Raw genomic sequence first — 23,978 nt, 5'->3', positions numbered from 1 at the left:
CTCTTTCCTCTTATTGCCTCCTTTTGTTTCCACCTTGAGCCCTTCAAGAATTCAAGGTCATGTCTGCTTTTCTCTTTTCGGGTGGGCAGGCCATATGATTCCCCCCTTACTGCCTTTCAATAGGGCATTTTTTTTGTCATGGGAAGTTTCTTGGCTTCACTTTAAAGCTTTGTTTGGCCAAGTAACATCTATGCCTACTTAGAATTCTAAGTACAAGTAACAATTCTTGTGTAATTGTACCAGTGTGCCAGGTAATTGGGCTACTTAATGAGAGTGATGTGATTAGTAACTCAAAGACAGTTTATTTTAAGAAAGTAGATCAGGTAAATCCAATTATCTATCTGTGGAATTCAAATCCAGCCCCATTTTATCTTCCCCATTCTTACACTGAGTTTTGATTTTGCTATTGAGTGTGACTCAGCTGAGGGCAGCCTAGATACGGATGCCCGTTGGTATTTGCCAGTCTTCTTGGGATCCAGATACTGCCAATTATTTGGGCCTGTAATTTTGTTGTTCTTCCTTTCAAAGTTAAGGCTTACTCTAAGACACTTAGTTCTCCTATCTTCATTTTAAAGCTTTCTCTTAAAGTGTCTTAATTTATAAAATTATGAAATCTGTAACTCTCATTTCTCATCATGTCCAAAAATAGTATGGTCCCCATTGCTGAGAGGGGTGCTTTTTTTTTTTTTTTTTTTTACATCTGCGTTTTTCCTTACTGTGACTACTGTGACCATAGGAAATGTACCTTCTCCGAATGCACCATTAAAGCGGGTCTTAGCCTATACAGGCTGTTTTAGTCGAATGCAGACCATCAAGGAAATTCATGAATATCTATCTCAGAGGCTGCGCATCAAAGAGGAAGATATGCGCCTGTGGCTATACAACAGTGAGGTAAGAGACATGTTGGAGTCAAGGAAAGTCCTGATTAAGTGTTAAATCCATGTTTCATTAAGTATGGGTTATTTTTATCTACACTAACTGTTCTGAAAGCCATGTCTCGGAATCGCAGTGGAAACTTCAACTTTTAAATTACTGGATGCATACATGTAGATATTTGTCATCTGAAACCCATAATAACAGTCATGGACAGTACCAATTTGTAAAGATTATTATTACAAAGTAACAGCAAATATCTTTTTTTAAATTAATTAATTTATTTATTTATTTTATTTTATTTATTATTTATTTTTTTTTCTTTTTGTGGTACGTGGGCCTCTCACTGTTGGGGCCTCTCCCGTTGCGGAGCACAGGCTCCGGACGCGCAGGCTCAGTAATTGTGGCTCATGGGCCCAGTTGCTCTGCGGCATGTGGGATCTTCCCAGACCAGGGCTCGAACCTGTGTCGCCTGCATTGGCAGGCAGACTCTCAACCACTGCGCCACCAGGGAAGCCCCAAATATCATTTTTTAACAGTTTATTTTTGATTTGTCTTAAAGTAACTTATATACATGTTAAAAAAATTCAAACAGTACAAAAGTATGTACTGAAAATTCTTCCTTTCCATCCTCTGACCCCTATCTTCCATTCTCCTCAGAGGCAGTGCTGTTAATTGCTTATATATTCTTCCTAACACATGCAATATATTTCCATTAATACTCTGAAATTGGATCATAAGTAGTTTTAACCAGTTCTTTATTCCCTAGTTCCTTCTTTCTTACATCCTCCTTTGGTCACCATTGAGAGGTGACCAATTGTATAATAAGTTAAGAGCAGAGGTCCTGGAGCCACACTGCCATGGATTAAATCTTGGCCCTCACATCTGTTAGGTGAATAACCAAGGGCAAGTCCCTTGACTCTCTGTCTCAGTTTTCTCATGAGTAAATGGGGAAAATAATAGTATTTCCCTTAGGATAGTTGTAAGAATTAAATGAATTAATTTTCTGAGCACTTTAGACAGGGTGAGCATCAACAAAAATGTATAATTCTATTGCATGACATTTGGTTTTACATTTTCAGTTCCTAGTAAATAATCAAGTTCCATCTTGACCACAAGCACATTTACTGAATTTCATACTAGATACTAAAAAAACTTCTTTTCTATAAGCTGTTCAGAAAATCTAAATCTCAATGAATTTTGGTTTGATGTGTGAAGAGTCTTTTCTGGTCTCCCCCAAATCCTATATAACTTTTTTAGAGACATAAAGTATGTGTTTATAAAGTATACATTGTCTTTCCCTCATTTTGCCACCAAAATTATAAGCATTTCGGAATAACTATAATATGCTAAATATCTGTCACAAGTTATGTAACTACAAGGATGTTTTTAATTGTCATTCATTTTTATTTCCATATTTGTTTCAAGTTTAGTAATTAAATTAACAAAACATTTCTTCCTCCATATACAGAATTACCTCACTCTTCTGGATGATGAGGATCATAGATTGGAATATTTGAAAATCCAGGATGAGCAGCACTTGGTAATTGAAGGTACAAGATGGAAGCATGCATTTGTATTAGATTTTTAGGGGAAGAATTTAAAGATTGAATTACTCACTGATAATTGATTTTATAGTTTTTCCAACTGGTATTTGATTACTATATTCTATATAGTAAAGAAAACCCATTAGACCCTTATGTAATCCTACTATAATGTAATACTATTTATACTGCTTTAAGAGAAAAACATGTCTACATTCATTGGCTGGAAAGGGTGGAAACAGTGGGTAAAAACAAGTGAATTCAGTTATAAGTTTAGAGCTCCTTAAAATTTTCAAGCTGCCTCTTTGTCAGGAGACTTTCTTGCAACAGTTAGTGGTGCAGGCTTTTCATTAGTCAACACTAGTCATTCACCAACATAAGCATAGATTTACACACTGGCATGCACACATCATTGAAAACTTAGTGTGTCTTTTCTCATCAAGATTCATGAAACATTCCTAGCTGCCTTTGTATTAAAATGAATAGATTACTCTGGCAGTTGTCACAATTTAAGAAAGCATTGTAATAGTTCCAATGTATTAAGTTTAAGAACTTTAATTCCTTTTATAGATGGCTGAGTATAATTTTACTTGAGGTATGTAATTTAGAGATTAGCTTACTAATTAATTCTAACCAATAAAGTCTCCAGTGTAAAGAATTGGAATGGTTTCAGAGGCAATTACTAAAATTAACTTGATTTTTTTTTTCAGTTTCTGATTTAGAAATAAGAACTTTTTTTTTTAACAGAAGCAATTTAGTGGGTGTGATTTGAATAGATAAGAAATTAACACATTGCTGTCTCTGTTTTTCCAGTTCGCAACAAAGATATGAGTTGGCCTGAAGAAATGTCCTTTATAGCAAACAGTAGTAAAATAGATAGACACAAGGGTAAGTCTACACTGTATTATTTTTAAACAATCTTAAAATTATTCTTTTATTTTTCCTTCTCTCAACTATTGAAGTGTTAACAACTTGTAGCTTTCTAGCTCAAAAGCGATTAGGCCCCCTCTTATTTTTCTTTTTCCTGAAGCATCAAATTTCTTTCTAACCATGCAATTAAATAATTTATATATTTTGAAAGACATAATTCTAGGAGAGAATTGTTTGAACTCTAAAAAATGATCATAACAATTAAAGAGAATTACTGCTGCTTCTAGATTACAAATGAGCATAGATTATCATGATTGCCGATGATGCTCCATTAAAATGCCTCTACTTAGCATTGCAAGACCCAATAGAGAAATATTAACCCCATTTAATTGATTAGAAGAGTTATAAAAATCATTGCATTGAATACAAATAACTGTTTGGTCATGACATCTTGCTACAGCTAGGCTTCCGTTCTCGTGTTGTTTGTTCCAGTTCCGACAGAAAAGGGGGCCACAGGTCTGAGTAACCTGGGAAACACATGCTTCATGAACTCAAGCATCCAGTGTGTTAGTAACACACAGCCACTGACACAGTATTTTATCTCAGGGAGACATCTTTATGAACTCAACAGGTAATCTTCCTTGAGTCATTGGCTCTTAACTTTTATAACTTTGCTATGAACGCAATATTACCTAAATCTCCTCTTTCTTCACCCTGGGGGAGCAAAGTCTTAATCTTATTTGCCCTATTAAGCGTGAAATAAGGACCAAATGCTACTTCTCTTATTTTGAAAAGATATTTTGATGTGAGGAAACAGACTCTAGGCATTTCTGTGTTCACATGATTGTGATTTATAAGAATCTTTGGCAACGAATTTTCCTCTCAAACTTCTAGGACAAATCCCATTGGTATGAAGGGGCATATGGCTAAATGCTATGGGGATTTAGTACAGGAACTTTGGAGTGGAACTCAGAAGAATGTTGCTCCATTAAAGCTTCGGGTAAGCACGTTAAAATAATATAAAGGTATTTAAGTCCTAAGCAGTTATTTAAGTAATTATTTTCCTCTACATGTTATTTATATTTAGCTTTTTAGTTTTAGTGTAATGTTTTTGGGTCCTTCACAAGGCGTAAACTGGATGTCAGATACTTTTACTTCTTCACATATATGCAAAATACTACTATAGACATACTGGGTAGAAAAAGATCAAAAGTATAGTCTAAATTTGGGATGTCATTCATTTTACTAATTTATCAGGTATCTTACTTGTATATACAGTAAGCCTTTCTTTCTTGATCCTTCACTATTAGCAGTATTCTAACTGCAAGGTAGACCTGAGTCTAATTAATGATACTCAATACATTTTTAACATTACTAAGATACTTAGTTCTATCTGTAGAGTTTTAAAAATTAGCAGAAAGAAAGAATGTAATTTAATGGATACAAATTTGACATTAATATCATATGCAGTGAATTCTAGTTGATGTTAGGATTACCAGCCACTGTAATAATTATGTATTAACTCATTTAATCTTCTAAATGGCCCTACAGTATAAAGCAACATTATTATCCGCATTTTATGGCTCAGGAAACTAAGACTCATAGCAGTCAAATAGCTTGTCCAAGGTTGCAAGCTAGTTACTAAGTCCTCACAGTTGAACATGAGGCTATTCTGCCTCTAATAATAAAAGTTAGGATACAACAAGACCAGAAAAGCTAACTGTAAAAAAAACATTATAAAAGGGAAGCTTCCAATGTGAGCAAATGCTATTTTTATATTTCCATCTTGTATCTTAAGTAGCTATGTACCTAAAGAACTGTTTGCTTATATGATGCTAAACCAGGACATAGGATTGGCCATAATACTATTTTGGGGCTGGGGGAGGGAGCATCATTTGAGATTAAGATTAGAAAGATTTCATGATTATCCAAAATATATTTGCTGAAATAGAGACAGACTAAATACTGTACTATGTATCTTCTTCTAATGCCTCTGATAGAATTATGGGCATGTTCATTCTAAACTTTATGAGATAGCAAATAATGAGTTTGATTCCTCTTATATTTATAGTGGACCATAGCAAAATATGCTCCCAGGTTTAATGGGTTCCAGCAACAAGACTCCCAAGAACTGCTGGCTTTTCTCTTGGATGGTCTTCATGAAGATCTCAACCGAGTCCATGAGAAGCCATATGTGGAACTAAAGGACAGTGATGGCCGACCAGACTGGGAAGTAGCTGCAGAGGTTTGTCGGTTTTGAGTTTCTAATGTAGGCAATAGATAAAATATTCTGACCACAAATACGTGTTGGACAACTTAATGCTAGCTAAACTATTCTGCGGTCAGAATTTTACTGAGAAAATGAAGGAACTTATATTTCTCTGCCTATTTCTTGTGCAATAATCCTAAAACAAAGCATCTTTAATGAAAATAGAAAAATGTTTCCTCTTCAATGTAAATTTGGGGGAGAGGATGTAGGAATAATCATTCAGTAGAAATTTAGGAGTCCCCATAATTGCTAAAGTAATGTGTACAGTGACCAATAGGCATATTTTATCCGCTTTTTAATGGACAAAGAACTCATCATTGTTACCATGGTAAGAAGAAAGAAAAAAATAGGGTTTTCCATCTGAATTTAATACGTTATAGATTGAGCAGAAAGAATCACATTCTATTCTGGACCGCCAGGGAAGTCCCGATGGTGGTATTTTTTTTTTTTTTTTTTTTTTTTTTTTTTTTTTTTTTTTTTTTTTTTTTTTTTTTTTTTTTTTTTTTTTTTTTTTTTTTTTTTTGGTAGTATGCGGGCCTCTCCCTGTTGTGGCCGCTCCCGTGGCGGAGCACAGGCTCCGGACGCACAGGCTCAGCGGCCCCGGCTCATGGGCCCAGCTGCGCCGCAGCAGGTGGGATCTTCCCGGACCGGGGCACGAACCCGTGTCCCCTGCATTGGCAGGCGGGCTCTCAACCACTGCGCCACCAGGGAAGCCCCGATGGTGGTATTTTTAAAGAAGGGAAATACGTAAGCCCAAAGCTGCCTATACGGAGTGATCTGGCTATGTCACTACAGTCTAGATTTACCCCAGTGAGTGCTGCTGCTACACTTGGCAGCTCTTCTGTGTTACCACTGTTGCCAGAATTCTTGAAGTATTTTATGTATTTCTCTACTATCTCAGTAGACAATATATTTTAAATTACATATCTGACTTGTAAATTTGTAGGCATAAAGCTTTTATTTTTTAAGGATTATATTCTTGACATTTAGATCTCATATATTTAACCATTTTCTTTGAATTTGGGGAGATAAAAAATTTCTCTAATCATTTTTCTTGCTAGGCCTGGGACAACCATCTGAGGAGAAATAGATCAATAGTTGTGGATTTGTTCCATGGGCAGCTAAGGTCCCAAGTCAAATGCAAGACATGTGGGCATATAAGTGTCCGATTTGACCCTTTCAATTTTTTGTCTTTGCCACTACCGATGGACAGTTATATGCACTTAGAAATAACAGGTGGGTCGCAAAGTTATGAAAAATTATTTAATTCCATTGTCTTTTACCTTATTCAAGCAGCCTGAATTTGTAAGTATAGTCATTTGTGTATAATGTGTTCTCATAAAGATTGGTAGTCAGCATGTTATAATTTTTTTTTTTAATTTTATTGGTGTTAGTTGGTTTACAGTGTTGTGAGCATGTTACAATTTAACAATCTAATTTCAGGCATGATTTGAGGTTTGAAAGACTTGGAATATGGGTCCATTTTTGTGCCCATTGAGTCTTCTGTCAGTTTCAAATGTGCCAGGAACTCTCTTTAAAATCTTGCAAAGCCACTCACACTTCTGTATCAGATGAATATCCAAAAAATAATGATTTTACTTAAGATTATCTTTAAGCACCATCTGTCGTAGTGTTTACATATAAAATTAAAATTCTAGACTGAAATGTTTGCTATTTCCAAGTCTCTCTCTCACACACACACAGACACACACAGTGTAAAGCTTTCAATGAAACCTGAATTTTACTGGTAAAAAAATCTTTTCTCTTTACTAGTTATTACGTTGGATGGTACTACCCCTGTACGGTATGGACTAAGACTGAATATGGATGAAAAGTACACAGGTTTGAAAAAGCAGCTGAGTGCTCTCTGTGGACTTAAATCAGAACAAATCCTTCTTGCTGAAGTACATGGTTCCAACATAAAGGTGATATTAACTGTTCTTTTTAGGAAACTCTTGATTCCATCCTTCAAAGATCACAGTTTTCTCAATTAATTATTGTGTCAAATGACCAAGGGAGATAATAAAACACAACAAAAACTGGAAAAAAATTTTGAGGGCTTCCCTGGTGGCGCACTGCTTGAGAGTCCGCCTGCCGATGCAGGAGACGCGGGTTCGTGGCCCGTTTCGGGAAGATCCCACATGCCGTGGAGCGGCGGGGCCCGTGAGCCATGGCCACTGAGCCTACGCGGCCGGAGCCTGTGCTCCGCAACGGGAGAGGCCACAACAGTGAGAGGCCCGCCTAACGCAAGAAAAAAAAAAAAAAACTGAAAAAAAATTTTGAGGGCTTCCCTGGTGGCGCCCTGCTTGAGAGTCCGCCTGCCGATGCAGGAGACGCGGGTTCGTGGCCCGTTTCGGGAAGATCCCACATGCCGTGGAGCGGCGGGGCCCGTGAGCCATGGCCACTGAGCCTACGCGGCCGGAGCCTGTGCTCCGCAACGGGAGAGGCCACAACAGTGAGAGGCCCGTGTACCGCAAAAAAAAAAAAAGAGTTGTCTACCAGAATAAAAGAGTAATAATGATGGTGGTATTTTTATTATTATTATTTTTTTGGCCACATTGCATGGCATGCAGGATCTTAGTTCCCCTACAAGGGATCGAACCCGTGTCCCCTGCAGTGGAAGCACAGAGTCTTAACCATTGGACCACCAGGGAAGTCCCAATGGTGGTATTTTTAAAGAAGGGAAATATGTAAGCCCAAAGCTACGTATATGGAGTGATCTAGCTGTGTCACTACAGTCTAGATTTACCCCCAGTGACTGCTGCTGCTACACCTAACAGCTCTTCTGTATTACCGCTATTGCTAGAATTCTTAAAGTATTTTATATATGTACGAATGTGTTCTTTTAGTACTTATTTATGAATATATATACCTAGCCTTTCAACACACTAAGAAATTAAAGAGTAAAGGCAAAGTGACACAAATCACTTCTTCTTGCATACCAGCTGGAGAAACAAGAAATTTAATAAATATATTGCCTACCCTAAATTGAGCTCCTACCACTGGTATTATTTATATTCATCTTCGGGGTTTCTGAACAAACTCCCACCTCTTTGACATTTTTTTCCATATGTAATGCGGAGGTGAGATCTCTCTGGGGAGTTTGGGTTTAGATTCTTGAAATGACGGACAAAACTTAAGAAGTCAATTATACACATCATACTGCCCTCCTATGAAAAGGGATAATGGTTTTGTCAGGAAGGTTAGTTTTCACTTAGTTTATCAAGCTTTCATTTATAGTTATTTTAGAAAAATTATTTGGACATCTTATTTGTTTTACTGATAAAAGGATCTAAGACATTTGCTTCAGATATATCAGAGAGATGATTCTCCATTTTATCTGAAACATCTCCCCCTTCTCATCTCGCCTCTTTTTCTATAGAATTTCCCTCAGGACAACCAGAAAGTACGACTCTCAGTGAGTGGATTTTTGTGTGCATTTGAAATTCCCGTCCCTGGATCTCCAATTTCAGCTTCTAGTCCAGTACAGACAGGTAAGATAGAACTAGAGCTCCTTCTCATGATTTTAGCTTTGAATAACAGTCTAAGGGTTGTCATCCTTTTTAGGCTTTTGTTTAGGCTAAAAATATTAGAGCAAAAGAATTTTGGAGCCTGAAGGAAACCTTGGTGATCATTTATCTCAAATCCTCATTTTATAGGTGAGGAACCTAAAATTCAGAGAACCTAAGTTAGATAGGTAGTTATTAGCTAAATCTACCACTGGAATTCAGATCTCCTTTAACTCTTTTATCTAATATTAACATGGTAACAGATGGTATGAGAGAAATGTACTATCAGAAAACAAAATAATAAATTTGACTAAAAAAGAATCTGTTTATCTCATATTGCCTGTGATTTAATATGGTCATCCAATGAGTCTTTTTGACCATTAGTGGGGTTTGTCTCCTCTTTATACTGTTGGCAGTTAGATTCGTTCCCCAACTATAACATGCTTCAGAGAGAATGAGGCTCCTCTCATTGGCACTCAGTAGATAGTACTGATGGTTGGGTTGGTGGATGATTTAACATTGCTTTTTGGTTATCATCACCGTCCAATAGAACTGTCTGCAATGAGGAAAACTTCCTGTAATCTTTGCCATCCAATAGAGTTATCTACTAGTCACATGGACTGTTTAGCACTTGAAATGTGGCTAGTCAAAGGGAGGAAATGCACTTTTCATTTAATTTTAATTTAAAAAGCAACGACTTTCATCAGTTGTAACAAATGTTTCACTCTGGTGGGGCAGGTTGCTACTGGGGGAGGCTGTGCTGGGTGGGGGCAGGCAGCAGGTGGGAAATCTCTACCTTGCTCTTTATTTTACTGAGTCTAAAGCTGCCCTAAAAAATAGTCTTTTTTAAAAATTAAACAATTTTTTAAAAACCCATCATCTGGCTTGGGACTACCATCTTAGAACATTTCTAGAAGAATGGAGAAATGAACTTTTAGAGGAGAGGAAAAAGAAAAGCAGTAGAACTGTTTTCGTGCCACAACACGGTACTAATAAAGATTGTTGGAAAAATTTTACTTACTCTTTCTATCAGTTACTCATGCTTTGTCATTTAGTTAGAAGTGTGAGTTATCGAGGTAAAATCTGAAGTTAAAATCTTCCAGTTAATCTAGAATTATCATTTGACCTATGATTCCTCCCTGTCCTCTGTTAAAAGACACTGTCAGTGGTCTGGGTCCCAGCGATATTTGAGAAAAGAGCAAAGATAAAGGTACCACAGACTTGTGATGCTATACTTATCTTTGAATTTGTAGATTTCTCCTCTTCCCCATCTACAAATGGAATGTTCACCCTAACCACCAATGGGGACCTGCCTCGATCCATATTCATCCCCAATGGAATGCCAAACACTGTTGTGCCATGTGGAACTGAGAAAAACTTCACAAATGGAATGGTGAATGGTCATATGCCATCTCTTCCTGACAGTTCCTTTACAGGCTACATCATTGCAGTCCACCGAAAAATGGTTAGTTTAATGTTAGGCAAGTTACTGCTGGTCTTGCCAGTGTTATTTATGAAACAGCCACTTTCTGTCTTTGCAACATCTTCAGTGTGTGCACTTTCAATGTGTTATGTTCTAAGTGATTGCAGCCAGGATTTAATATCACACATGACAGCCTACGTATGAAATGACATTCCTCACTCATGTATCAAGCAGCAACAGGAGAGCTGGTGCATCTGCATATAGTACTACTGTCTTTAAAAAGTTTGTGGCTCCTATATGTTCACGTAGCCATGTACATCTTCTCCGCCATATAAGTGTAGATGCCTTTGGAGAAGGTTTTGTTTGTTTGTTTTGGATGGAGAAACAAGAAGATTCTTGGGCAAGGCAAGTTGTTTCCTAGGACTGCTGTAACAAATTACCACAAACTTGGTGGCTTTCACAGTTCTGAAGGCCAGAAGTCTGAAGTCAAGGCATCAACAGGGTTGTGCCCCCTCCATAGGTTTTAGGAGAGAATCCTTCTTGCCTCTTCCAACTTGTACAGGCATTCCTTAGCCTGTGGCTGTGTAACCCCAATCTCTGCATCTGTCTCGGCCTTCTTCTCCTTCTTCCTCTGCCTTTCACTGATAAGAACAATTGTCATAGGATTTAGGGGCCATCCACATAATCCAGGATGATATCTCAATTTAATTACATATGCAAAAACCCTTTTGCCATATAAGGTCACATTCATAAGTTCTTGGAGTTAGGATGTGGACATATCGTTTTGGGGACCACCAAAATTCACTACAGAAATCATTTATCATAAAATTATCATTTATTCAAAAAACTAAGCACCAAGAAAAAAATTAAATACCTGGAAATAAACTTTACAAAACATATACAAGGTATCTGTATAGAAAACAATAAAATATTATGGCTAGAAATTAAAGAAGACTCAGATGTTTGAAGGAACAGACCGTGTTCATGGTTTAGAAGACTCAGTATTTCAAAGATGTCCGTTCTCCACAAACAAATCTACAGATTCAATGCACAATCCCAATAAAAATGCATACTCTGTATGTGTATGCTTGTGTGTGTATAACTTGATAAGCTGATTCTAATATATGGAAGCACAAAGCACTAAAATAACCAAGACAGTCTTGAAGAAGAACAAAACATGAAGAATTGAGCTACCAGATATCATGATTTTATAAAGCAATGATACTTGAGACATTGTGATATTGGTGTGAGAAAAGGCAAATAGACCAATGAAATAAAATAGAGAGCCGAGAAACAGGTTCACATATGTATGAACACTTGATTTATAACAAAGACAACATTACAGAGCAGTGGAAGACAGTTTTCTTGGTAAATGGTGCTGGGATAATTGAATAGCCATATGAAACTTGACACACCTACCTCTCACCACATAAAAATCAATTCCAGGTGGACTGCAGAATTAAATATGAAGGCAAAACAGAAAAGCAGACCCTAGAAGATAATAAACGTGAATATATTCCTGACCTTGGTTTAGAGAAAAAGATTCTTGAATAGGACACAGAAAGCACTAACCATAAAAGAAAAGATAAATTGTACATCATTAAAATTTTGAACTTCGGTTTCATCAAAAGACATCACTAAGAAAGTAAAAGGCAAGCCTAGGAGTAGAAGATGTTTGTAACTCATATAACCAACAAAAAGGCTCAATCCAGAAAATATAAAGGACTCCTATAAGTCACTAAGAAAAAACAATTCAATTAAAAAAATGGCTAATACTTAAATAGGCACATCACAGAAAGGATATCTAAGTAGCCAATAATCATATGAAAAAGTGATCAGCCACACTGCTAATTAGGGAAATGCAAATTAAAATCACATTACGAAGACTTCCCTGGTGGCACAGTGGTTAAGAATCGGCCTGCCAATGCAGGGGACACAGGTTCAAGCCCTGGTCCAGGAAGATCCCACATGCCGTGGAGCAACTAAGCCCATGCGCCACAACTACTGAGCCTGCGCTCTAGAGCCCATGCGCCACAACTGCTGAGCCCACGTGCCACAACTACTGAAGCCCACGGCCTAGAGCCCTTGCTCCACAACAAGAGAAGCTACTGCAATGAGAAGCCTGCGCACCACAATGAAGAGTAGGCTGCACTCTCCGCAACTAGAGAAGATCACGTGCAGCAACAAAGACCCAAGGCAGCCAAAAATAAATAATTTTTTTTAAAAACCCACATTACAATATCACTGCACATCCACCAGAATAGGTATCATTATTAAACAGGTTGACAGTGTTGGTAAGAATAATTGAGCAACAGGAAATCTCATACACTGCTGATGAGAGTGTACATTAATACGGCTACTTGTAAAAATAGTTTTCTAACTAAAGATAAGTAATTCCACTATTCCATTTTGTGTTTTTATGAAAACACAAAATAAAACCACTAAATGTCCATTAGTAGTAGAAAGGATAAGGAAGTTGAGACATGGTCATATAATAGAATATTATACAGCAATGAAAATGAATGAATTTTTAGTTATACCCAACATAAATGAATCTCATAAACATAATGTGGGAAAGAAGCCAGACACAAAAGAAATACCAATAATATGATTCTATTTATAAATAAAAACTTTAAAGACAGGGAAAATGAAATTTACTGTTTATGCGTAGGGTATAAAATGATAAAGAAAAGCAAAGAATTGATTACCATAAAATTGAGAAAAACTGTTACCGCTAGGAGGAAGGAAAAATTTGTGATTGGGAGGAAGCAAGAGGAAGGCTTTGGAGTGCTGGCTGAATTGTTTCTTGACCTGACTGGTGATTACACAACTATTTGCTTTGTGATAATTCTTTGAAATGTATATTTTCCCTCCTTTGAATCAGTAACTCCCGAGTTAAAGTGATTTTCTGACCATGTGAACGATGTTCTGTGGAACATATTCTAAACAGGATTGTATGAGTGGACATCCTAGAGAATTAAGGGATATATTTGTGTCTTGGAATTTTGTTTAAGCACAGCTCCAACAGGTCCCATCAGCTAAAATAATTGGGGTGATTCATTTATTTCCCCATGTCTTTTTTAACGGAGCATTATCAGATTACATATTAAGAACACATGTATTTTTAATCTTTCTTAGAAAACAGCTCTCTTCAGCTATCATGTATATGTTACATAAAGTGCTTGTAAGTGCTAAAGCATTATATATAGGTTTCTGTAATTATTGGACCATAAAGCCATATTGTCAGCTCGAAATTTTCACCTTTTAACCAGTTCCCTGTTTCCAGTTTCCTTCGTGATCTAGCAGCTTCTTTGGGGAATGCCTAAAATTGATTTTACCATCTGTCCCAAGTCAACTCCCTTTTCCCATTATTCATGTGAAAGGCAACACTGTTCTTCCATGCTAAAGGCTAAAGGCTAGAAGTGTTCTTAGATTTTTTTCCCCCTTTTCTTCTAAAACCCTATATTCAGTATATCATTATTCCTTTTAATTTCTTCTTTCAAAATACTACTTGAATTTACCATTTTTCGTCATTTTCATTGCCACCTTCTTCTTTCAGACCCTTTGATCTCATGGTTGACTTACTTTGAAAGTATTTTTCTTCTACTCCCTTCTACAAGTTAGAAAAAGAAGGGGAATAAGGCAAGGTAACATAGGCAAGAATATTCAGAGACTAAAGGGAGAAATAGTGTTGTGTTGACACAACAACTAAAGGGAAGTCAGGTTCAAAAAAAAATTAAGAAAGAAAGACGTGGTTACATAGGCCAGAGACATCAAAAAGAACAAAAACTGAGAAGCTGGGCTGTGTAACCAAGTAAAGAAATAGGGCAAGAACTTAGCACAGTTAGGTCAAGTGAGTTTTTTCAGATTAGAGAAAAAGTTGTTAGGGGAGGGCAAAAGGAAAATTCCTGATGCAGTAAAGCTGGGAGCATTATCCCATTAGGAACTGAGCAGGTATGGGCCACAGGGCCCTGGGAGAAGTTACCTTCAAAAGGATGAAAATTGTGTGGGTTTAGAAGAGAAATACAGGGACTTCCCTGGTGACACAGTGGTTAAGAATCCGCCTGACAAGGCAGGGGATGCGGGTTCGAGCCCTGGTCCAGGAAGACCCCACATGCAGCAGAGCAGTTAAGCCCATACACCACAACTACTGAGCCCACGTGCCACAGCTATTGAAGCCCAGGCACCTAGAGCCCATGCTCTGCAACAAGAGAAGCCACCACAATGAGAAGCCTGCACACCGCAATGAAGAGTAGCCCCCGCTCGCTGCAACTAGAGAAAGCCCACGCACGGCAACGGAGACCCAACGCAGCCAAAAATAAATTAATTAATTTAAAAAAAAAAAAAGAAGAGAAATACACTGAGAAGAGTAAAGAAATAGTTGCTTAAATGACCTCATTTATTTAGTAAAATAAGTCATCTACCAGGAGTTGGAGTGGAAGAAAAGTAGAAGTTTTAGAAGAGAAAAACTCATCTAAGTTTTTTGATTTTTAAAAAATAGTTCTGAACTCTGTCCACATTTCTCTGGATCTTATAATAATATAACTACCAACACATGAAATGGGGTCTTAAAATCATGTACTTAGCTAACCTTAAGTGAATAACGGCTAAACAAAATACTTGAGGATCTGAAATAAGAGTCTTTTCACTTAGAAACTAGTGGGTTTATAAGTTGTTGGCTTAGCTTCTCTACTATATAAAGACCAAACTTAAAGAATTAAATGTCCAAGCGCTCATCAGCTTTTTTGAGTAATCCTGCAACTCCCAGCAACCTTTCTATTATACTGAACTTTTGTTTTAAGCCATCATTTCCAAGCTAATTCTGTGCAGTATCTCCGTGTTAAGAAATGATAAAAATCTCCTTTAACATACTCAAAGCAAACGTTTTAAAAGTTTACCTTACTTTTATTCTATCGTGTAATTAAGAATATGATTTTTAATTTTTTTACATATGATTCAGTGTGTGTGAGAAATATTTATCAGAGAAAAACTACGCAGTTTCAAAATATTAAATGCTGAAAACCCAAGTTTGATAGAGAGCAACTCTGAAATTGGCAATACCTCAACCTTTCAGTGATTCCACTTTGAATAACCATTCTCTTCATATTAATAAAAGATGGTCCTATAAATAAAGAGAAGTGTGATAGCGACTAAGTTGAAAATGGTAGTGATGCCTGTTTTTGGCAGTCTTAGAAGAATGAAAGGGAGGAATCAGAGGCCTATCTTCTCCGCTCTTTCTTCTCTTGTTTGTACATACAGATGAGGACAGAACTGTATTTCCTGTCATCTCAGAAGAATCGCCCCAGCCTTTTCGGAATGCCTCTGATTGTTCCGTGTACTGTGCATACCCGGAAGAAAGACCTGTATGATGCAGTTTGGATTCAAGTATCTCGATTAGCCAGCCCACTCCCACCTCAGGAAGCTAGTAATCATGCGCAAGACTGGTGAGTTTCAGGGCATCTTCCTAGATCTTTGGTTTCCAAATGTAGAAGAAGAATTTATGTGAATTCTGTGTGATTTATAGCACCCATTCCATGTCAGGTTAATCACTCCTTGAAGAACCATCCATATAGTTCAACCATTTGGTTTGGTCTTTTGAGTAGGAGAGACTGTACACCTTCCTTTCATCACCTAGACATTCCAGTGTCTAATAATCGTTGTATTCTCTGATCTCTTACCTAAATCTTTTCAGCTAGTATTTTATATGCTTCAGGTAATACCCTTGGCTTCTGTTACTACAAAAGTAGAGAGTATGAATTCACCAGGAAATTTGCATCATCTCAACCCTCTGAAATTCCGAATGGGAGCAGTATCTATACGTGCATATCTATACATGAACTCTGAAAAAGTCTCATGCCATAACAATGATTCAGTTGAATTATCTCCCTACCATGTCATTTTAACATGGAGTAATAAGTCTTGGTAAAGAAAATAAGCACCTTCTGTTTTTTTTTCCATTCCTCTTACCACTGTTCTATTGGATTAGTAAATGTATTTACTTCTAATCTTTGGGATTGTGTTGCCTATTATATCTCATTTGAATTGAAGATCATTTTCTTGTTATCATGGTGCAAGTGGGAGTTCTGCTTCTGTGTTAGCTGGGTAAAGAAATTATTTTTGCTGATAGGTTATTTGTTATGGTATGAGGGTCTTTTGATAATTAGGATACGGCTTAAGGTAAATAAATTTTAAAGGAAAAGTACAAATAATAGATAAGTGATTTAATTGATGAATGTTGTGTTTAGTAAAAATGACAATAGGGCAAGATTAAATTTGAAGTGAAAATCTAATTGAATTAAAAGGCTTCTAGATGAGGACTTTTCCCAGGGCTTGCTAATGAATCAGATATGGAGTATGAGGGGAGGAGGAATCCAAGCTAGATTTTCAGCCTGAACAATTGTTTGTGAATGCTGGTACCATTTAATGAAGTGAGGAAGACTGGAGAAGGAGTAGGTTTTGGCAAGCAATGATAGGAATCAAGCTAAATTCAAGATCTGTGTTATATTTTCAAGTGGGAGATAGACTTAAGGTCTTTCCAGGAGGTATAAATATAGGTGTCATCAGCAAATAGTTGGTATTTAAAGCCCTGAGACCAGTTGATATTATTTAGATAGTAAGAGAGAAGATGCCTAAGATCTAATTCCTGATGCATTCCAGCATTTAGAGGCTGAGTAATGGAGGGAGAGACAACAAAGGAGATTCAGAAGGAACAGCCAGTGAAGTAAGAAGAAAATCAGGAGTGAGTAGTGTCCCAGAAGTTAAGTGAAAATAGTGTTTAAGGGAGGACTGATCAGATTAAGAGAAGGACTGGGAATTGACCACTGGATTGATAAAATGGCAGCCTTTGGTGACCTTGCAAAAGCTGTTTTAGTGGAGTGGTGTAGATGAAGACACAGAGGTTAGGGCTTCCCTGGTGGCGCAGTGGTTGAGAGTCCGCCTGCCGATGCAGGGGACACGGGTTCATGCCCCGGTCCGGGAGGGTCCCGCATGCCGCGGAGCGGCTAGGCCCATGGGCCATGGCCGCTGAGCCTAGGCGTCCAGAGCCTGTGCTCCACAGCGGGAGAGGCCACAACAGTGAGAGGCCCACATACCGCCAAAAAAAAAAAAAAAAGAGAAGATGGTCCTGCAGACATTAAAAGAATAATAAGAGCTTATCTTTTAGAGATAACACAGTGAAATATTTATGGATGAAAATGATAAAATGCCTCTGATTTTCTTCAAAAGTACCTAGTGAGTCATAGTAGCCAAGAGGTGGAAACAACCCAGAAGTCCATCAACAGATGAATGGATAACAAAATGTGGTATATACATACAGTGGAGTATTATTCAGCCATAAAAAGGAATGTAGTTCTGATACATACTACAACATGGATGAGCCTTGAAGACATTACACTCAGTGAAATAAGCTAGACACAAAAGGACAAATATTTGTATGATTCCACTTTTATGAGGTGTATCTCGAATGGGCAAGTTTATAGACAGAAGGTAGATTAGAGGTTAACAAGGTCTGGGGGGAGGGGAATTTATTATTGCTTAATGGGTAGAGTTTCTGTTTGAGAAGATAAAAAGGTTCTGGAGCTGGGTGGTAGTGATAATTGCACAACATCGTGAATGTACCTAATGCCTCTGAGTTGTACACTTAAAATGATTAAATGGTAAATTTTATGTATATTGTACCACATTTTTAAAAAATGGAATAAAAGAATCTAGTGGAGCTAGGTAAGGGTATAGATGAAATAAGAGTGGCCAAGAGTTGATGATTAATTGTAGTTGGGTGCTGTTCATTGTACAGTTCTCTACTTTTCTGAGTATTTATGTCAATAAATTTGAAAATTTAGATTAAATGGACAAATTCCTGGAATTGAGGATCCATGCAGAAGATGATTAGTTTGAGGGTCAGTGGATAAGGAGGAAAGTGAGGATCTGAGGGCAGTGATTGGAGGTTTATGTTGGGTCAAAGAATTGTTAGAGTAGTGATACTTGAATAAGTGATCCAAGAAGATAGGAGATGTTTGTTTCAAAGTAGGATGTTTGGAATTGAGATTTTTGGAGATGGTAAAGTCCTTATCATGGCTTCATTACCTTCAGCAGCCATGTAATAGCCACTATCAATTGACAAGATCTAGAATATGACCATTGGAGAGGGTAGATCAATATAGAATGGAGATTATTGTTGGAAGAGAGAAGGCCGAGGAGTTGTTAGATAAGTTACACTGAAGTCACCAAGGGTATGATGGAAGTGACAGAGAGAAAAACAGTGAACTGCGTTCTAAAATCTTTAGTGAATAAAGAAAAAATGTCCCTACCAAGGAGGAATAGCAAGCAGGTGGTATAATTCAGTAGCAGATGCTACATAGAAACCAGAATTTTACCAGAAGTGGTAAAGAGGAGTAAGGAGGAGACCCATATCACCTTCAGGTTCTGGGGTGTATGAGAAGAAAGCTAGCACTTAAGAGGTGAACTGGAAGCGGAGTCCTCAGGAAAGCCAGGTTTCCGTTAGAGCAAAAAAGTAAAGAAACTTTTTAGAAGAGAGGTGCTGCACAGTTCTCTGCCAGAGTGCTACCTGGTTGTTTTGTCCCTTTATCTTTCTTTGGATTCCTCACTTACCATTGACCTGGTTTTCATTGACATGATACTGGGCAGCATGGGCTATCAATAGTCATTCAATCAACAAGTTATGCAGAAAGCTGGGAACTGCTGTGACAGGCATGATACTCACTGTTGCCCTTACACTGAATCCTTATCATGATTTTATTACCTTGAGCAGCCATGCAATAGCCACTACAAATTGCCAAATGATCCATAAAGTATATTGCTCTTATGTTATAGTCATTGCATTGCTTCTTATTGGGGCAAGGATGAATAAATTTTTTTAAAGTTGGAGAACTCACAAAGCTATCTTGCAGTTAAGACATTACCCTAAAAATGTTACGTAGCTTATAGCTTTAGATAGTTAAGGCAAGGAAAGGGGGTATCTGTCATGTACCACGTCAGGGATTCTGATTAAAGCTTCTAAATATATAGTCAACTCCTCTAATACCATTATGACCTTTCAGCTTTCTGTGGTGTGTCAGTGTTCTTGTCATGGAAGAGGTCTGGTTTAATGTGAGTTAAATCTCTTGATAGAATTAGGGCTGAAGGATAATTAGCATTTGATTTCATGATTAGCTTATTTTTATGAAATTTACATGGACCACATGGACTCTCTCAGAGACATCTGGCAGTCTGCTGTGTCTCCCCCTCTATAAGCAGGGAGCCCTGAGTGTGGTTGTACAGGGCTGCGGTTAATGGGTTAGGATAACCAGCGTTGAGCTGTCAATGTGAACATACTGCTCTGACAGATGCCCCTTTCTAGGGTTAGTTCAAGAGAAGATGAAAGAGACCTCAACTAAGAAATGTTTCTTATACTCCTTGGTTTATGTTCTGTTTCAGTGATGACAGTATGGGTTATCAGTATCCATTCACTCTACGAGTTGTGCAGAAAGATGGGAACTCCTGTGCTTGGTGCCCATGGTATAGGTAAAGTGACCTTCTGCAAAAGAAAAATTTTAGAATTGTAGCTTCAGATATTATACACTTTTCATAAGGTTTCCACTTTTTAGAAGTAATAATGAATAATGAAAAGCCTGAAATAAACTTAGGAATTCTTCATTTGTCTCTTCCCTGTGAGGTCTATAGCTAAGTTTTGCTCTTGAGATTTAGCTGGTTTTGTAAACTCTACAATCCTCATCAAATTCATAGTTTATGACTAACTTTTATCATTCTATACCTTCTGCTCCTTAGATATAAATCAGTTTAGCAATTCTGAGCCCAGTAAGACGTAGTCTATTTACTAGACCTTGCTGGAAGTCTATTTTTGGTTTTTAGAAGAGTTATGGAGATTGATTGGCCATTACTGTCCCAGCTTGGAAAATGCCTGAGTTCTGAAGTCAGCCTTCAGAGAACTGTAATAGCTTTAGCAAACTGAGTCTGTACAGGCCTTGGAACCATGGCCTTTGTCATGGTTCCCTCCCCACTCCATAAATTTTTATATATATTTATTTAATGTGCCATTTTACAAACAAGGAAATAGGCATGGTTATGCCAGATAAATTGTCCTACCTCCAAGCATTTAATAACTAAATTTAGAATTTCTTGAGGGTGTATGGTCTCAGATAGCCAATTCCCATATCATTTATTTGCCATAAAGTCCGCATATTCATGTGGATTTACAAATGGTTATCAAGTACCTTGAAAAACCAAAGATTTGAGAAGTGATAAGCAGGATTCCCTGAAATAATAATAATTACTAGTACATATTTATGCATTTATCAGTCTGAAGTTAGAAGCCCATGACAAATTGGGATGCCCAAGAAGGAAAGTAGAGAAGTAGAAAGGGGGACTTCCCTGGTGGTGTAGTGGTTAGGAGTCTGCCTGCCAATGCAGGGGACATGGGTTCGAGCCCTGGTCCAAGAAGATCCCACATGCCGCACAGGTAAGCCTGTGCGCCACAACTACTGAGTCCGCGCTGTAGAGCCCGTGAGCCACAACTACTGAGCCCATGTGCCACAACTACTGAAGCCTGTGCGCCTAGAACCCATGCTCCACAACAAGAGACGCCACTGCAGTAAGAAGCCCACGCATTGCAGTGAAGAGTAGCGCCCCCCCCGCAATGCAATTAGAGAAAGCCCGCAGGTAGCAACAAAGACCCAACGCAGCCATAAATAAATAAACAAACAAACAAATTTATTTTTTTAAAAAAGAAAAGAAGTAGAAAGGGAGAGTTTGGGGGTTTTTTGGGGGTTTGGGGGTTGTTTGGCCACGCCCCACAGCTTGCAGGATCTTAGTTCCCCTACCAGGGATTCAACCCAGGCTGTGGCAGTGAAAGCGACAAATCCTAACCACTGGACCTCCAGGGAATTCCCGGGGAGAATATTTCTGATACAGAAAATTTGGATTCCTTCATAATTACTCTTTCCTCAGTAGATCTTTTTTCCCCCTTTAGATTTTGCAGGGGCTGTAAAATTGATTGTGGGGAAGACAGAGCTTTCATTGGAAATGCCTATATTGCTGTGGATTGGGACCCCACGGCCCTTCACCTCCGCTATCAAACATCACAGGAAAGGGTAAGTACTCAAAACCATCATAAGATGGTGGTTTTCCTATGTAAAATTTTTCCCAGCTTAACTGTATCATGCCATTTCTATTTTCAGACAGTTTAAAAGCAGCTAGAAAAACATTCGTTGGCATTCTCTGTGGCACTTAAATATATTAACATGATTATGTGGCTGTTTCAGTTTTCCCACTTGTAGAGTTAATTGTATTGGAGCACTGAATTTCAAAAATATTAATAATAAGTAAATCTTGAAACAAAACTTTGGGCGTAATTAAGAAGTTATATTCTCTGGCCATGACATATCAAGCGTGCCAGTCTCTCTGCCTGTTTTTTAATTATTATTGAAGCTGCAGCATTTGGTAACCACTATTACTTAGCTCAAGTGCATTCCAGGGCTACAGCTGCTACCTTTAATGGGCACAGTGATCAGAAAATTAGAGAAAGAACTGAATGTTTCAAGACACCTAAGAGTACATCTCCATGCCTGTTCTTCACACTTAGCCTTCCTCTACTGCCACTCTGGCTGGAGCAGTTTTTAAACTTTGAAAACGTAACTTCCAAAAGAATACTACCTCCATATCTAAAAATGTTTGCCAAATATTGTTTGAAGGGTAGATTGACTAGATAGCTTGTGCATAGAGATATGAAGAATCTGGTGGAGATGTAAAAGCAACAGAATCAAAGGAGTTGTTTTAGTCACAGGAAGAGTAGTAGTGGCTTTTGCATTTATATGATTCTTGATGGAAATTTCCTTCACTGTTTCTTAAGGCATTCCCTTTAGATAAGTTAGTAACGAGAATTAACTTTTCTGTCCTTTTTTTTTTTTTTTTTTTTTAATTATGGTTGACTTACAATTTTTGTTAAATTTTTTATTGTAATAACTTTATTTTATTTAACTTTTTTTTCCTTTTTTTTTTTTTTTTTTTTTAAGTATAGTTGACTTACAATGTTGTGTTTCTGGTGTACAGCAAAGTGATTCTGTTATACATACATATATATTCTTTTTTATATTCTTTTCCATTATGGTTTATTACAGGTTACTGATTATAGTTCCCTGTGCTGTATAATAGGATCTTGTTGTTTATCCATTCGCATATATAATGCACGTATAATAGTTCTCGTCTGCTAATCCCAAACTCCCAATCCAACCCTCCCCAACCCCTTGGCAACCACAAGTCTGTTCTCTATGGACTTTTCTGTCTTTTTGTGCTATTGAGGAGTGGGGGAACTCCCATTCCCAGACCAAATTCCCTACTTGGATCCCTAAATATGCCCCCACACACCCTAAGGATCTCACTAGCCAAGGATGAGTACTATTTGTGGATACTTGGCCAAATGAAAGATCATTGGGCTAAAGGAAGCTGAAGAGAAGTAGATGTTTTGGCAGATTATGCTCACTGTAGCAAGGTAATTCAATAACCTCAACCATGGTTACTTTGAAGAGGGAAAATTTTAGCAATTGAAAGAAAGATTCTTAAATCTTCATCAGCACAAAATCCAACAGGACATTATTGTGACAAGATACTCCTGTCAAAGATGAAAAATTATTTGGCTGTAAATCTCCTTCCCTTTTTAACAAACCCAGTGTGCAATCTGAAAAACTCTGGAAGACATCCTGCTTTATAGGAAGAGGGACCTACGTGACCTGTTAAATCTCATCCCACTTCCATTTTCAGTGATGCTCTTAGGATACCATGGAAACCAAGCTGCTACTGAGATATCCTTCCTTGCTGGGGAATGGGGCCACATGACTAATTTCTTCCTACATGTGGTTTCTGCATGTGCTTGGAGAGTCACGTAGACAAAGGAGATTCAAAATTGAGATTGTTGCCTGTATGTTTTATGGTTTTTATTCCAGTAATTCCCCTTTGAAGAATTTATCCTAGGGAAATACTCTGTGATTTGCTGACAAATTTCATCATAGCATTTGTTAGAATAGTAAAAAATTAGAAGCAACTTGTATTTGTCCCACATTAGAGGCATGTGGTATAGAAATTGGATAAAATATTATGCAGCCATTGAAAATGCTGACTACCAGGAGTTTTTCCCGACATACATAGAGAGATGCTTATGATGTCTTGTAAAGTTTTTTATAAAGCAAGCTATAAAATTGAAACAAAAGATATAAAATTGCATACACTGAAAAATCTCTTCATATTAAAAAAAAGGGCAGAAGAAAATCTGCCAATATTTTGACAGTTTGCCTTTATATTAAGAGTATAAAAGGTTTCCTGCCTTTTTACATTTTTCACTGCTATCCAGAATTTCTACATGAATGTTTTATTTGGTAAGGAGGGAAAAATATAGGCAATTGTGCTTATTCTTTTTACTTTTCCCATTTGGACCTCATATTCCTTAATAAAAAATTAAACTAAATAACTTCTCAGATCTCCCT

The 23,978-nt window shown here is 37.5% G+C and overlaps 1 protein-coding gene across 1 annotated transcript in view; it reads left to right on the top strand.

Annotated features, from left to right (window-relative positions):
- Window positions 1-23,978, top strand: part of USP32 (ubiquitin specific peptidase 32) — a 200,329-nt gene that overhangs the window by 167,860 nt on the left and 8,491 nt on the right. Inside the window, exons 17-29 of the mRNA XM_007464900.1 lie at window positions 737-891; window positions 2,345-2,426; window positions 3,231-3,305; window positions 3,780-3,918; window positions 4,182-4,287; window positions 5,359-5,532; window positions 6,618-6,792; window positions 7,330-7,481; window positions 8,939-9,050; window positions 10,319-10,530; window positions 15,748-15,932; window positions 19,921-20,007; window positions 21,473-21,593. Of these exons, the coding sequence (XP_007464962.1) occupies window positions 737-891; window positions 2,345-2,426; window positions 3,231-3,305; window positions 3,780-3,918; window positions 4,182-4,287; window positions 5,359-5,532; window positions 6,618-6,792; window positions 7,330-7,481; window positions 8,939-9,050; window positions 10,319-10,530; window positions 15,748-15,932; window positions 19,921-20,007; window positions 21,473-21,593 (1,775 nt within the window). The remainder of the gene's footprint in view (window positions 1-736; window positions 892-2,344; window positions 2,427-3,230; window positions 3,306-3,779; window positions 3,919-4,181; window positions 4,288-5,358; window positions 5,533-6,617; window positions 6,793-7,329; window positions 7,482-8,938; window positions 9,051-10,318; window positions 10,531-15,747; window positions 15,933-19,920; window positions 20,008-21,472; window positions 21,594-23,978) is intronic.

The sequence above is a fragment of the Lipotes vexillifer genome, unplaced genomic scaffold (assembly GCF_000442215.2).
Source record: "Lipotes vexillifer unplaced genomic scaffold, Lipotes_vexillifer_v1.1 scaffold788, whole genome shotgun sequence".
Lineage (NCBI taxonomy): Eukaryota > Metazoa > Chordata > Mammalia > Artiodactyla > Lipotidae > Lipotes > Lipotes vexillifer.
The sequence above is the reverse complement of the archived record's forward strand: the minus strand, read 5'-3'. Positions and strand labels throughout refer to the sequence as shown.